Genomic DNA, 15,410 nt, shown 5'->3' with positions numbered 1-15,410 from the left:
GTTGACAATAAACTCCTTTGTTCTGCTGATATTGAGGAGTTCACTCACATCCCTATAGGCTGACTCAGGCCTACAACCGTGGTGTGGTCAGCAAACTTGATGGAGTGGGTGTCACCACACAGTCATGGGTGAACCGGGAGTACAGCAGAGGAGTGAGGACACACCCCTGGGGGGCCCCTGTGTTAAGAGTCAGTGTGGAGGAGATGTTGTTGCCAATCCTCACAGCCTGTGGTCTGCTTGTCAGGAAGTCCAGGATCTAGTTGCAGAGGGTGGTGTTCAGACCCAGGGCTTTGAGCTTGGTGTCAAGCTTGGAGGGAACAATAGTGTTGAATGCTGAACTTAGTCAATGCACAGCATTCTCACATAGGTGTTCCTCTTGTCCAGATGTGTTACGGCCGTGTGTGTGTGTGTGCGTGCCGGCGTGCGTGCATGCATGCATTCGTTTGTGTGTGCTTCTCTTACCCGTAAACACATTAACATACTCCTCCCACCGTTCCTCATTGTCCAGTGAAGGCAAACATCCTCTGTCACCCAGGATGTTTGTTAGAGACCAATCGGATGTTTCTGTTCCTGTAACAACATCCTGTTGTAGTAAATGTGAAGCCGAGGTAAACACGGTGGAAGCACAGCGTAACTGTTTTCTCCTCTCGACCGTGTCCCTCTAACTGAAACCTTTCCTTTACTGTCTTATTTAGGCATCTGGTTGTTTGTTTCCCTTCTGACAAGGCCTGCTGCACACTTCGGCTGTGTCGTAAATGGCACCCATTTCCCTATGTAGTGCACTACTTGCTGGTCAAAATAAGTGCACTCTATAGGGAACAGGGTGTCATTTGGGAGACAAACCAAAATTAATTGGAGAGGGAATGTAGGTGTTCTGGCAGAGGTGAATGTCATTTGAGAGAGGACAGGTTCTCAGAGCATCAGACAAAGACAGATACAGGCAGACACACACAGTACCCTGGGACAGATACAGGCAGACACACACAGTACCCTGAGACAGATACAGGCAGACATACAGTACCCAGAGACAGATACAGGCAGACATACAGTACCCAGAGACAGATACAGGCAGACACACAGAGTACCCAGAGACAGATACAGGCAGACACACAGAGTACCCAGAGACAGATACAGGCAGACACACACAGTACCCAGAGACAGATACAGGCAGACACACACAGTACCCAGAGACAGATACAGGCAGACATACAGTACCCAGACCCAGACAGGCTGACACACACAGTACCCAGAGACAGATACAGGCAGACACACAGAGTACCCAGAGACAGATACAGGCAGACATACAGTACCCAGACCCAGACAGGCTGACACACACAGTACCCAGAGACAGATACAGGCAGACACACACAATACCCAGAGACAGATACAGGCAGACACACAGAGTACCCAGAGACAGATACAGGCAGACATACAGTACCCGGACACAGATACAGGCAGACACACACAGTGCCCAGAGACAGATACAGGCAGACATACAGTACCCAGAGACAGATACAGGCAGACATACAGTACCCAGACCCAGACAGGCTGACACACACAGTACCCAGAGACAGATACAGGCAGACACACACAGTACCCAGAGACAGATACGGGCAGACACACAAAGTACCCAGAGACAGACCGACACACACAGTTCCCAGACCCAGACAGGCCGACACACACATACGCAGAGAAAGACAGGCCGACACACGCAGTACCCAGAGAAAGACAGGCCGACACACACAGTACCCAGAGAAAGACAGGCCGACACACACAGTACCCAGAGAAAGACAGGCCGACACACACAGTACCCAGAGAAAGACAGGCCGACACACGCAGTACCTAGAGACAGACAGGCCGACACACACAGTACCCAGAGAAAGACAGGCCGACACACACAGTACCCAGAGACAGACAGGCCGACACACACAGTACCCAGAGGCAGACAGGCCGACACACACAGTACCCAGAGACAGACAGGCCGACACACACAGTACCCAGAGACAGACAGGCCGACACATACAGTACCCAGAGACAGACAGGCCGACACACACAGTACCCAGAGACAGACAGGCCGACACACACAGTACCCAGAGACAGACAGGCCGACACACACAGTACCTAGAGACAGACAGGCCGACACACACAGTACCCAGAGACAGACAGGCCGACACACACAGTACCCAGAGACAGACAGGACGACACACACAGTACCCAGAGAAAGACAGGCCGACACACACAGTACCTAGAGACAGACAGGCCGACACACACAGTACCTAGAGACAGACAGGCCGACACACACAGTATCCAGAGACAGACAGGCCGACACACACAGTACCCAGAGACAGACAGGCCGACACACACAGTACCTAGAGACAGACAGGCCGACACACACAGTACCCAGAGAAAGACAGGCCGACACACACAGTACCTAGAGACAGACAGGCCGACACACACAGTACCTAGAGACAGACAGGCCGACACACACAGTATCCAGAGACAGACAGGCCGACACACACAGTACCCAGAGACAGACAGGCCGACACACACAGTACCCAGAGACAGACAGGCCGACACACACAGTACCCAGAGACAGACAGGCCGACACACACAGTACCCAGAGAAAGACAGGCCGACACACACAGTACCCAGAGACAGACAGGCCGACACACACAGTATCCAGAGACAGACAGGCCGACACACACAGTATCCAGACCCAGACCGAAAGATAAGGATCAGCCAACAAAGCCCCAAATTGCCGTCACAATCCATGGAACTGTGTAGTTTTTAACATACACAGAACGCAGGTGGTTCCAATATCACTGGCAAGGTCTCAGCTAGTGTTTTTTAAAAACTTGTTATGAAATCATTTAAGTGTCAGCCATGCATTACTTCAGAGACATAGGTTTAGTCCCAAATTGTACCCTATTCCCTATATAGTGCACTACTTTTGACCAGGGTCCAAAATGCACTAAATAGAGATTAGAGAGCCATTTGGGACGAAGACATACCTTTTGAGCGAAGCACAGCTTGTAAAAACAAAAACAAATTCATTAAACATTAGAATAACTTGGAAATGAGGTTCATCTTTGTAATTAAAGTTAGGATAAACATTGCAAATACATTTCTGTTTTCTATGGTGGAATCATACTTAGAATAAACATCTAGATGATTACTGCATCGTGGAGAGGCTTGAATAACAATACAATTGGAGTTTGTGGTCTGACATAACAACTACTAATGGCTTCAGCAGTAACCTGAGTAAAGTTGTTTCTCCAACTGCAGAAACACAGTAGACTCTCTGGCCCCAGAGTTGAGCTCCTGCAAGACATGTTCATTCAGACAGCCCTATGATGTCACACAGACAGCCCTATGATCCCACACAGACAGCCCTATGATGCCACACAGACAGCCCTGATCCCACACAGATGATCCCACACAGACAACCCTATGATCCCACACAGACAGCCCTATGATCCCACACAGACAGCCCTATGATCCCACACAGACAGCCCTATGATCCCACACAGACAGCCCTATGATGCCACACAGACAGCCCTATGATCCCACACAGACAGCCCTATGATCCCACACAGACAGCCCTATGATCCCACACAGACAGCCCTATGATGCCACACAGACAGCCCTATGATGCCACACAGACAGCCCTATAATGCCACCCAGACAGCCCTATAATGCCACCCAGACAGCCCTATGATGCCACACAGACAGCCTTATGATGCCACCCAGACAGCCCTATGATGCCACCCAGACAGCCCTATAATGACAGACAGCCCTATGATGCCACACAGACAGCCCTATGATGCCACACAGACAGCCCTATGATGCCACCCAGACAGCCCTATGATGCCACCCAGACAGCCTTATGATGCCACCCAGACAGCCCTATGATGCCACACAGACAGCCCTATGATGCCACACAGACAGCCCTATGATGCCACACAGACAGCCTTATGATGCCACCCAGACAGCCCTATGATGCCACCCAGACAGCCCTATAATGCCACCCAGACAGCCCTATGATGCCACACAGACAGCCCTATGATCCCACACAGACAGCCCTATGATGCCACACAGACAGCCCTATGATGCCACCCAGACAGCCCTATGATGCCACAAAGACAGCCCTATGATGCCACACAGACAGCTCTATGATGCCACCCAGACAGCCCTATGATGCCACACAGACAGCCCTATAATGCCACCCAGACAGCCCTATGATGCCACACAGACAGCCCTATGATGCCACACAGACAGCCCTATGATGCCACCCAGACAGCGCTATGATGCCACCCAGACAGCCCTATAATGCCACCCAGACAGCCCTATGATCCCACACAGACAGCCCTATGATGCCACCCAGACAGCCCTATGATGCCACCCAGACAGCCCAATATGCCACACAGACAGCCCTATGATGCCACCCAGACAGCCCTATAATGCCACCCAGACAGCCCTATGATGCCACCCAGACAGCCCAATATACCACACAGACAGCCCTATGATGCCACCCAGACAGCCCTATAATGCCACCCAGACAGCCCTATGATGCCACCCAGACAGCCTTATGATGCCACCCAGACAGCCCTATGATGCCACACAGACAGCCCTATAATGCCACCCAGACAGCCCTATGATCCCACCCAGACAGCCCTATGATCCCACCCAGACAGCCCAATATGCCACACAGACAGCCCTATGATGCCACCCAGACAGCCTTATGATGCCACCCAGACAGCCCTATGATCCCACCCAGACAGCCCAATATGCCACACAGACAGCCCTATGATCCCACCCAGACAGCCCAATATGCCACACAGACAGCCCTATGATGCCACCCAGACAGCCCAATATGCCACACAGACAGCCCTATGATGCCACCCAGACAGCCCAATATGCCACACAGACAGCCCTATGATGCCACCCAGACAGCCCTATAATGCCACCCAGACAGCCCTATGATCCCACACAGACAGCCCTATGATCCCACACAGACAGCCCTATGATCCCACCCAGACAGCCCAATATGCCACACAGACAGCCCTATGATGCCACCCAGACAGCCCAATATGCCACACAGACAGCCCTATGATGCCACCCAGACAGCCCTATAATGCCACCCAGACAGCCCTATGATCCCACACAGACAACCCTATGATCCCACACAGACAGCCCTATGATGCCACCCAGACAGCCCTATAATGCCACACAGACAGCGCTATGATGCCACACAGACAGCCCTATGATCCCACACAGACAGCCCTATGATGCCACCCAGACAGCCCTATGATGCCACACAGACAGCTTCTATGATGCCACACAGACAGCCCTATGATGCCACACAGACAGACCTATGATGCCACACAGATAGCCGTATGATGCCACACAGATAGCCGTATGATACCACACAGACAGTGGGCATGGAGGTGGGCAGGGATTTGGGTGACTGCCCATACCAGCCAAGAGTAGCATTTGTATCTCAATAGTCTAAAGCGGCTCCCCTTCCTTCATCTCCTTCCCTTCAATCCCACTATTGAGATACACCCCAAGTCTGTGGCACTAGGACAGTGGGCATGGAGAGGTTGGTGAGAGTGTGGGTACCAGCCATGCCATGGACTAACAACACCACCACTCTTGTCAAGAGGGCGCAACAGCGTCTCTACTTCCTAAAGCGGCTGAAGAAATTTGCATGCCGCCCCGAGTCCTCTCCAAATACTACCACTGCACCATCGAGAGCATCCTGCCTGGTTGCATCATGGCCTGGTATGGAAATTGCTCCGGCCATGACTGCAAGGCCTAGTAAATCACAGGGACCGTACTCCCACGCATTCCACGAAATCTAGTTGAGGAAGGCACACAGCATCATCAAGGACTCCACACATCCCAGCCACAAGCTGTTCTCTCCCTTTCCGTCAGGCAGACGGTATCGGATCATGAGGTCTGATAGCAACAGGCTCAGAGACAGTTTCTACAAGCTATCAGACTGCTGAACACTTAAACTGGACTGACCACCTGCTCTGATTCTCTGCACCTTAGCACACATGCACTCACTTATACACACACACACACACACACACACACACACACACACACACACACACACACACACACACACACACACACACACACACACACACACACACACACACACACACACACACACACACACACACACACACACACACACACACACACACATATACATTCATACTACATACACATCACAACTGCTGCTACCAGACTCTTATTATACTGCATCATTTAAACACTTCCCTCTTTCCCCAAAACGTGTGTAGATATGTAAATATTGGACTATAAATGATCCATTCCTGTATTATACTGATGTTAACATGTTTATTCTGTTCTACTGAGCTGTTTACTTTGTTAGTATTCTTATCTTTTATTATTTGGGGTTCAAGCTGTGAAGCTGGTGAAACTCTCTTGTATTTGTTCCACTTCCTTATTGTTATTATTATGTTCCTTTTTCTGCTATTTTGGTGAAAACATTCTAATTCCTGTGAGATGAAAAGGCCCAGGATTGTGTAACTTAGCAACATGGTAAAGGCCCAAGAGCCACACCCTCTCATGCAAATCCATGCGGATTGGCCACATAGTGGCTCTATAACAAGCGATTGGAAATGCAAACTTTGAAAGGTCAGCCCCCGCATCCTGTGTGACCTATAGAGTCATGAACTGTTATACATATTTCCCTCTCATCACACAGAACAAACTGGCCTCAAGATCCCATCAAATTCATTATGATGGATTTTCCACCATTTTTAATTTTGTGAAAAACACTTAAAACACTACTCCTCTGGCACTGAATGACTCGATCTTCACCAAACGTGATGTCTGAAATCTATAGACCAAGGTCTGTAAGCACATTATAATCCATGTTAGTACGTCAAACAACATTGCCGCAACTGACAAATAAACATTCACGTGGGCGTGGTCTGTCACATAAATGCTTATAAATCAGTCACGGATATTGGTATTGTAACGGAACTTGGGACACATGTTCCAAACACTGTGAGGACTGGAAATATGCAGGAAAATTGATATCGACCACACAATGGCCCTATAACGGGTACATTTATTTCTCTTGGTCTGTTTCTCTTGGGACACATGCTCAAGGATATGAGTCGAGCTAACCTGTAAAATATGGTCTGCAGGGTAGTGTATGGTTATATCTGTGGCTAACATTGAATGGTCGTAACGAGAGAGAGAGAGAAACTGAGAGAGAGAGAGCGCGCGTGTGTGTGTGTGTGTGTGTGTGTGTGTGTGTGTGTGTGTGTGTGTGTGTGTGTGTGTGTGTGTGTGTGTGTGTGTGTGTGTGTGTGTGTGTGTGTGGAACCTGGTTATTGTTCAAGGAAAAGTCTCTGATTGATTCTAAATGGCTAGTCAGACTGTGCTCTCATTAAGAGAGAATTTGATGAGAGTCAAGCACACACACACACACACACACACACACACACACACACACACACACACATCACAGATTGTTTTTCCAATCACTAACCCAAAGGCAGCAGGATAGCTGGCTCAGAGGGCTAGTGTTCGCTGCGTTCAGGAAAAAGCTGATCTTGATTAAGATCAAATCGTTTTATTGACACTAATAAGAGCAGTGTTTTATCATAATGCATAAAAACAGAACTAAAGCAGAAATAAACGTACCATTTAGAGTAGAATAACTACTTTCATGGCAGGTTTTGTCGAGCAGTAGATCTTCTCTTGTGGTCGGCTGTATCCAGGTTTCTGTTTCATGAAGATGATGGTTATTGCAGAGTAGAAGACTGCTGTGCTTTTTATGATCTTATAAATACAGACGTCTCAAAGACTGCATCCCAAATGGCACACTGTTCCCTACATAGTGCACAACTCTTGACCAGAGTTAAATGTAGTGCACTATACAGGGAATAGGGTGCCATTTGGGATGCACAAAATACTTGTGATCCCAGTCAGAACAAAGCCCTGGGAGTGTTGTCTCTGAGGCACTAAGATGGTACGGTATTCTCATCAGTTATCCGGGAGCTCTTAAAATAGACCTCTTAGATAAACAGTGTTTCCTCTTTTGCTTTCTCACGCTTACATAAGACGGTGGATGAAGGCACCATGATTGTGTTCCAAATGACACCCTATGGGCCCTGGTCAGGAGTAGTGCACTACATAAGGAATAGGTGCCATTGGGGACGCAGTCACCATCTCTCTCCTACAGCATTTTGGTACCCCAGAAGTACATTCATTTCCAATGGAACGCTGCGTTTGCCTTGCAGCATTGTGTTGCAGAGGCAGTTGCAGTGTGTGCTGCATACCTTGGATTTATCAAACGTATTTCATCAAACTGTATGCGTAGAAGGCTTGACAGAAATGGTAGCAGAAGGTGAATATTGAACTATTGTTGCTCACATATCGAGGTGATAATGTGTACCATTTTGCACAATAACACTGTCGGTGTGATCGAGGTGTCAGCCATAAGACTGCTAAATAGTTAGTCCAGGTAGCTATTTGGTTAACTTTTTAACTATCTTCATTGACCCTTTTGACTCATCACATATTAAATCAAATTGTATTAGTCACATATGTTATTCCCTGTAACGAAATGCTTGTGTTCCTAGTTCCAACAGTGTAGTAATATCTAACAATACACAACTATACGCACTCTGCTCTCCCGCTCTGCTCTCCCGCTCTGCAGTCCCCCTCTGCTGTCCCCCTCTGCTCTCCCGCTCTGCTGTCCCCCTCTGCTGTCCCCCTCTGCTGTCCCCCTCTGCTCTCCCGCTCTGCTCTCCCGCTCTGCTGTCCCCCTCTGCTGTCCCCCTCTGCAGTCCCCCTCTGCTGTCCCCCTCTGCTCTCCCGATATGCTGTCTCCCTCTGCTCTCCCCCTCTGCTGTCCCCCTCCTGTCCCCCTCCTGTCCCCTGCTCCCTCCAGTCCCCCGGTCTGCTGTCCCGCTCTGCTCTCCCGCTGCTGTCCCCTCTGCAGTCCCCCTCTGCCTCTCCCCCTCTGCTGTCCCCCCTGCTCTGCTGCTAGTCCCCTCTGCTGTCCCCCTCTGCTGTCCCCCTCTGCAGTCCCCCTCTGCTGTCCCCCTCTGTCCCTGCTAGTCCCCCTCTGCTGTCCCCCCCCTCTGCTGTCCCCCTCTGCTGTCCCCCTCTGCTGTCCCCTGTCCCCCTCTGCAGTCCCCCTCTGCTGTCCCCCTCTGCAGTCCCCCTCTGCAGTCTGCTGTCCTCTGCCTCTGCTAGTCCCCCTGCTGCTGTCCCCCTCTGCTGTCCCCCTCTGCAGTCCCCTCTGCTGTCCCCCTCTGCTGTCCCCTCTGCAGTCCCCCTCTGCAGTCCCCTTCTGCTGTCCCCCCCTCTGCAGTCCCCCTCTGCTGTCTGCAGTCCCCTCTGCTGTCCCCCTCTGCTGTCCCCCCCTCTGCAGTCCCCCTGTCCCGCTCTGCTGTCCCCTCTGCTGTCCCCCTCTGCTGTCCCCCTCTGCTGTCCCGCTCTGCAGTCTGCCCCCTCTGCAGTCCCCCTCTGCTGTCCCCCTCTGCTGTCCCCCCTGCTGTCCCCCTCTGCAGTCCCCTCTGCTGTCCCCTCTGCTGTCCCCCTCTGCTGTCCCCCTCTGCTGTCCCCCTCTGCTGTCCCCTCTGCTGTCCCCCTCTGCAGTCCCCCTCTGCTGTCCTGCTCTGCAGTCCCGCTCTGTTGACGTTGAGGTAGAGGTTATTTTCCTGGCACCACTCCACCAAGTCTCTCACCTCCTCCCTGTTGGCTCTCGTCATTGTTGGTAATCAGGCCTACTACTGTTGTGTCGTCAGCAAACTTGGCCCCGCAGTCATGGACAGGAGGGCGCTGCTGCTGCTGCTACTGTTCATTATCTATCCTGTTGGCTAGTCACTTTATCCCTACCTACATGTACATATCTACTGCAGTTACCTCGTCAGCAAACCCTGCACATGGACTCTGTACTGGTGCCCCGTGCATCTATAGCCATGTGATCCTTACTCATTGTGGATCACATGGATGGATGGATGGACGGATGGACTGATGGGTGGATGGACGGATGAATGGGTTTATTTATTGATTAAATTATTAATTGATTGATTGATGAGGGAAGCACTACACCAGGGCCTCACTACATATTCTCTGAGAGAAGAAGAACAGAGAAATGCTCCCAAAGTGATGTATCTCTATTGAGAAGTAGGTTTCTCATCTACTGGGGGATTTACTGTCTTCTACTGTGGTAATAGATGTACACAGGAAACAGCTGTAGGGTGCTTTATAAACACACACACACACACACACACACACACACACACACACACACACACACACACACACACACATACATACAGTTATACACATACAGCTATACACACAAACACACACATACAGTTATACACACAAACACACACATACAGTTATACACACAAACACACACATACAGTTAAACACACAAACACACACATACAGTTATACACACAAACATACAAATACAGTTATACACACAAACACACACATACAGTTATACACACACAGTTATACACACACATACAGTTATACACACAAACACACACATACAGTTATACACACACAGTTATACACACAAACACACACATACAGTTATACACACAAACACACAAATACAGTTATACACACAAACACACACATCAAGTTATACACACACATACACACACATACAGTTACAGTTATACACACATACACACACATACAGTTCTACACATACAGTTCACACACACACACACACACACACACACACACACACACACACACACACACACACACACACACACACACACACACACACACACACACACACACACACACACACATAGTTACACACACACACACACACACACATACACACACATACAGTTCTACACACACACACACATACAATTATACACACAAACACACACACATACAGTTATATATACTCAAGCCTGCTTCTGAGTTCTAACCCAGTGCAACTCAGAGACCAGTAGTCCCTTAGCTCCCTCTCTTCCCCTCACATGTCTCTGTCTGTCTGTCTGTCTGTCTGTCTTGCTGTGTCTGTCTCGCTGTCTCGCTGTCTGTCTCGCTGTCTGTCTCTGCTGTCTGTCTCTCTCTCTGTCTTTGTCTCTGTCTGTGTCTCTCCACCTTCTCTGAACTCTCTCCCTCCCACCTCCCTTTCTCTCTCCAGTGCTGCTGTTATAACTCACTTCCTAAGGACTAATGACAGTGGCAGGCCTGCCTTGTGTTGATCTTTACTTATAGGAGTCACAATGGGTCCTCTCTCTCTGAGTGGAAATAATAGCATCTGCACTCGCCTCCATAAAAACAACATACCGTGTGTGTGTGTGTGTGTGTGTGTGTGTGTGTGTGCACGCATGTCTGTGCGTGTGTTTCTCAGTGTAGTGATTTATGTGTCTAACAACCTCCCTCCCTCTCTCCTAGGTGGGAGGTGACAGCGTGGACTCGTTGCTCTGCGTCGTGTGGGGTGGGCATCCAGACCAGGAGTGTGTTCTGCATGCATGTGCTCTCCGTAGAGCAGCAGGATAGTGTGAGTGTGTCAGAGAACGAGTGCAGGGAGTTCAAGCCGCCCATCCTTCAACCCTGCAACCAGGTGGACTGCCCTCCAGCATGGGAGACTGAGCCCTGGCAGGAGGTATGGAGGAGAGGCCGTTGTGTGTGTGTGTGTGCGTGTGTGTCTTAGGTATACGTTTTAGGCATCAAAGTTTATTACGGATGGATAGATGGATGGGTTGGTCAAAGCATTTGCTTTGTCCACATTTCTTAGAAGCCCTTTGCTACATTCTCTCTCTCTCTCTCTCTCTCTCTCTGTCTCTCTCTCTCTCTCTCTCTCTCTCTCTCTCTCTCTCTCTCTCTCGCTCTGTCTCTCTCGCTCTCTGTCTCTCTCTCTCTCTCTCTCTCTCTCTCTCTCTCTCTCTCTCTCTCTCTGTCTCTCTCTCTCTCTGTCTCTCTCTCTGTCTCTCTCTCTCTGTCTCTCTGTCTCTCTCTCTCTCTCTCTCTCTCTCTCTCTCTGTCTCTCTCTCTCTGTCTCTCTCTCTGTCTCTCTCTCTCTCTCTACGGGGGCCTCTGTCTCTCTCTGCTCCAAAACGGACTGTCTCTCTCTACATGGTCAGGGGAGAGTGGGGGAAGGTGAGTGGGGATCTCTGAAGGAGATTCTCTCTCTGAAGGAGATTCTGGATGGATCGACTGAAGGAGATTAGGAGCTCTGATCTCTAATAGAGGGATGGGAGGGAGGAGAGAGACTCTGGATCTCTTAGGAGCAGATTAATAGAGGGATCTGAAGGAGATTAGGAGCAGATTAATGGATGGATGGGGAGGGAGGAGAGAGACTGAAGGAGATTGCAGATTAATAGAGGGATCTGAAGGAGATTAGGAGCCCTGGAGGGATCCTGGGAGGAGAGAGACTGAAGGAGATTAGGGGATTAATGGAGGGATGGGGAGGGAGGAGAGAGACTGAAGGACGTAAGAGATTAGGAGCAGATTTCTGGAAACAGCTGAAGGAGATTAGGAGCAGATTAATGGATGGATTGTGGAGGGATGGGGAGGGAGGAGAGAGGGGCCTACTGGACAGATTAATGGGGGATGGGGAGGGAGGAGAGAGGAAGGAGATTAGGAACAGATTAATGGAGGGATGGGGAGGGAGGAGAGAGAGCTGAAGGAGATTAGGAGCAGATTAATGGATGGATGGGAGGGAGGAGAGAGACTGAAGGAGATTAGAGCATGCCCTGAAGGAGATTAGGAGCAGATTAATGGAGGGATGGGGAGGGAGGAGAGAGACTGAAGGAGAAAGCCTGAAGGAGATTAGGAGCCCCAGATTAATGGAGGGATCAGATTAGGACCTGCAGATTAATGGAGGGATCCAGATTAATGGAGGGATGGGAGGGAGGAGAGGACTGTAGGAGCAGATTAATGGAGGGATGCTGAAGGAGATTAGGAGCAGATTAATGGAGGGATGGGAGGGAGGAGAGAGACTGAAGGAGATTGGCAGATTAATGGAGGGATGGGGAGGGAGGAGAGAGACTGAAGGAGATTAGGAGCAGGGGAGAGTGGGGGAAGACTGAAGGAGTAGGGGATTAATGGAGGGATGGGGGAGGAGAGAGACTGAAGGAGATTAGGAGCAGATTAATAGAGGGGATGGAGGGGGGAGGGAGGAGAGAGACTGAAGGAGATTAGGAGCAGATTAATGGAGGGATGGGGAGGGAGGAGAGAGACTGAAGGGAGGAGCAGATTAATGGGGATGGGGAGGGAGGAGAGAGACTGAAGGAGATTAATTAGGAGCAGATTAATGGAGGGATGGGGAGGGAGAGACTGAAGGAGATTAGGAGCAGATTAATGGAGGGATGGGGAGGGAGGAGAGAGACTGAAGGAGATTAGGAGCAGATTAATTAATGAAGGAGAGGGATGGGGAGGGAGGAGAGAGACTGAAGGAGATTAGGAGCAGATTAATGGAGGGATGAAGACTGAAGGAGATTAGGAGCAGATTAATGGAGGGATGGGGAGGGAGGAGAGAGACTGAAGGAGATTAGGAGCAGATTAATGGAGGGATGGGGAGGGAGGAGAGAGACTGAAGGAGATTAGGAGCAGATTAATGGAGGGATGGGAGGGAGGAGAGAGACTGAAGGAGATTAGGAGCAGATTAATGGAGGGATGGGAGGTGGGGGGGGAGGGAGGGAGGAGAATGTGAGTAGAGGTTGCATAGGGATGAAGAGGGATGGATGGATGGATGGATGGAGGGAGGCAGAGTGGGGGAGGTGAGTGGAGGGTGGGGTTAGTGTCAGGAACTGTAAGAGGGACAGTGAAAGGAGGGGGGCAATTCCATTTTGGATTACACAAAGTTGTGAACAAACAAAAAGCATAATGAATGTGTGTGTTGCAGTGCTCTGTATCCTGTGGTCTGGGGATCCAACGTAGGGAGCCAGTGTGTCGGAGGTTGACCTCAGCTGGACAGCAGGTGATGCTGGCTAGGAGGCTCTGCGACGGCCTCTCCTCTCCACCCCTGGTCAGGACATGCCGAATGATCACCTGCCCTAGTGAGTACACACACACAAACACACACACACACACACATACATACAACCACACACATACACACACTTCCCATGTCTGCATGTCTGGGGAAAAATGTCTTGTGTTGTTCCGTCTGATGTCAGTGCTCCGTAAAGCTCAACTCTACAGAGATGTGACCAGATTAGAGATTCTGAAAGCATACAGTCTCTGCATCCCAAATGGCACCATGTTCTCTCAAAATTAGTGTACTATATAGGGAATAGGGTGCCATTGGTCCTGGTCAAAAGTAGTGCACATGGAAATAGGGTGCCATTTGGGACGTATTCACTGTGAACATGCTATGGGTGAGTAGGAGTCTTAAATATGTACACTTGAAAGTGATCCAAAAGGTATAGAGAATAGGGTACCGTTTGTGATCCAGCCACTGTGACCGTACTGTACCTAAGTACAAAGTCTTCAATATCTATGTCTGGAAAGTGATTATCCATGAGAATAAAGACACAGGAACATGTTCTGTTCTTTATCAGGCCATCGACAGCTCCAGTTCTCACTTTGAATGTTTACATTTGAACCGACTAATCAAAAACATGTGTGTGTGTATATATATATACACACACATGATTTTGATTAGTCGGTTCAAATGTAAACATTCAAAGTGAGAACTGGAGTTGTGTATATATATATATATATATATATATATATATATATATATATATATATATATATGTATATATATATATATATATATATATGTATATGTATATGTATATGTATGTTCAAACATATATATGTGTATATATATGTGTATATATGTGTATGTATATGTGTATATATATGTGTATATATATGTGTGTGTATGTATATATATGTGTGTGTATATATATGTGTGTGTATATGTAACGGCTTTCTTCTGAAGGAGGAGCGGACCAAAATGCAGCGTGGTATTTTTGAGACATGTTTAATGAAGAACGAAAAAACACGAACAATACAAAAACATCAAACGGAACGTGAAAACCTAAACAGTCCTATCTGGTGAAGACACAGAGACAGGAACAATAACGCATGAAAACACTCAAAGAATATGGCTGCCTAAATATGGTTCCCAATCAGAGACAACGATAATCACCTGACTCTGATTGAGAACCGCCTCAGGCAGCCATAGACTACGCTAGACATCCACCAAAACCCCAAGACAAAAACAACCCACAATAACCCATGTCACACCCTGGCCTGACCGAATAAATGAAGAATAAACATAATATATTTCGACCAGGGCGTGACAGTATATATATATATATATATATATATATATACATATATATATGTATATGTGTATGTGTATGTGTATGTATATATATGTATATATATATATACATATA

At 48.8% G+C, this 15,410-nt stretch overlaps 1 protein-coding gene across 1 annotated transcript in view; it reads left to right on the top strand.

Moving 5' to 3' along the window:
* adamtsl3 (ADAMTS-like 3) overlaps window positions 1-15,410 on the top strand; it is a 228,380-nt gene that overhangs the window by 170,246 nt on the left and 42,724 nt on the right. Inside the window, 2 exon segments of the mRNA XM_064984412.1 lie at window positions 11,449-11,680; window positions 13,901-14,054. Coding sequence (XP_064840484.1) covers window positions 11,449-11,680; window positions 13,901-14,054 — 386 coding nt within the window.

The sequence above is a fragment of the Oncorhynchus masou genome, chromosome 2 (assembly GCF_036934945.1).
Source record: "Oncorhynchus masou masou isolate Uvic2021 chromosome 2, UVic_Omas_1.1, whole genome shotgun sequence".
Taxonomy (NCBI): domain Eukaryota; kingdom Metazoa; phylum Chordata; class Actinopteri; order Salmoniformes; family Salmonidae; genus Oncorhynchus; species Oncorhynchus masou.
The sequence above is the reverse complement of the archived record's forward strand: the minus strand, read 5'-3'. Positions and strand labels throughout refer to the sequence as shown.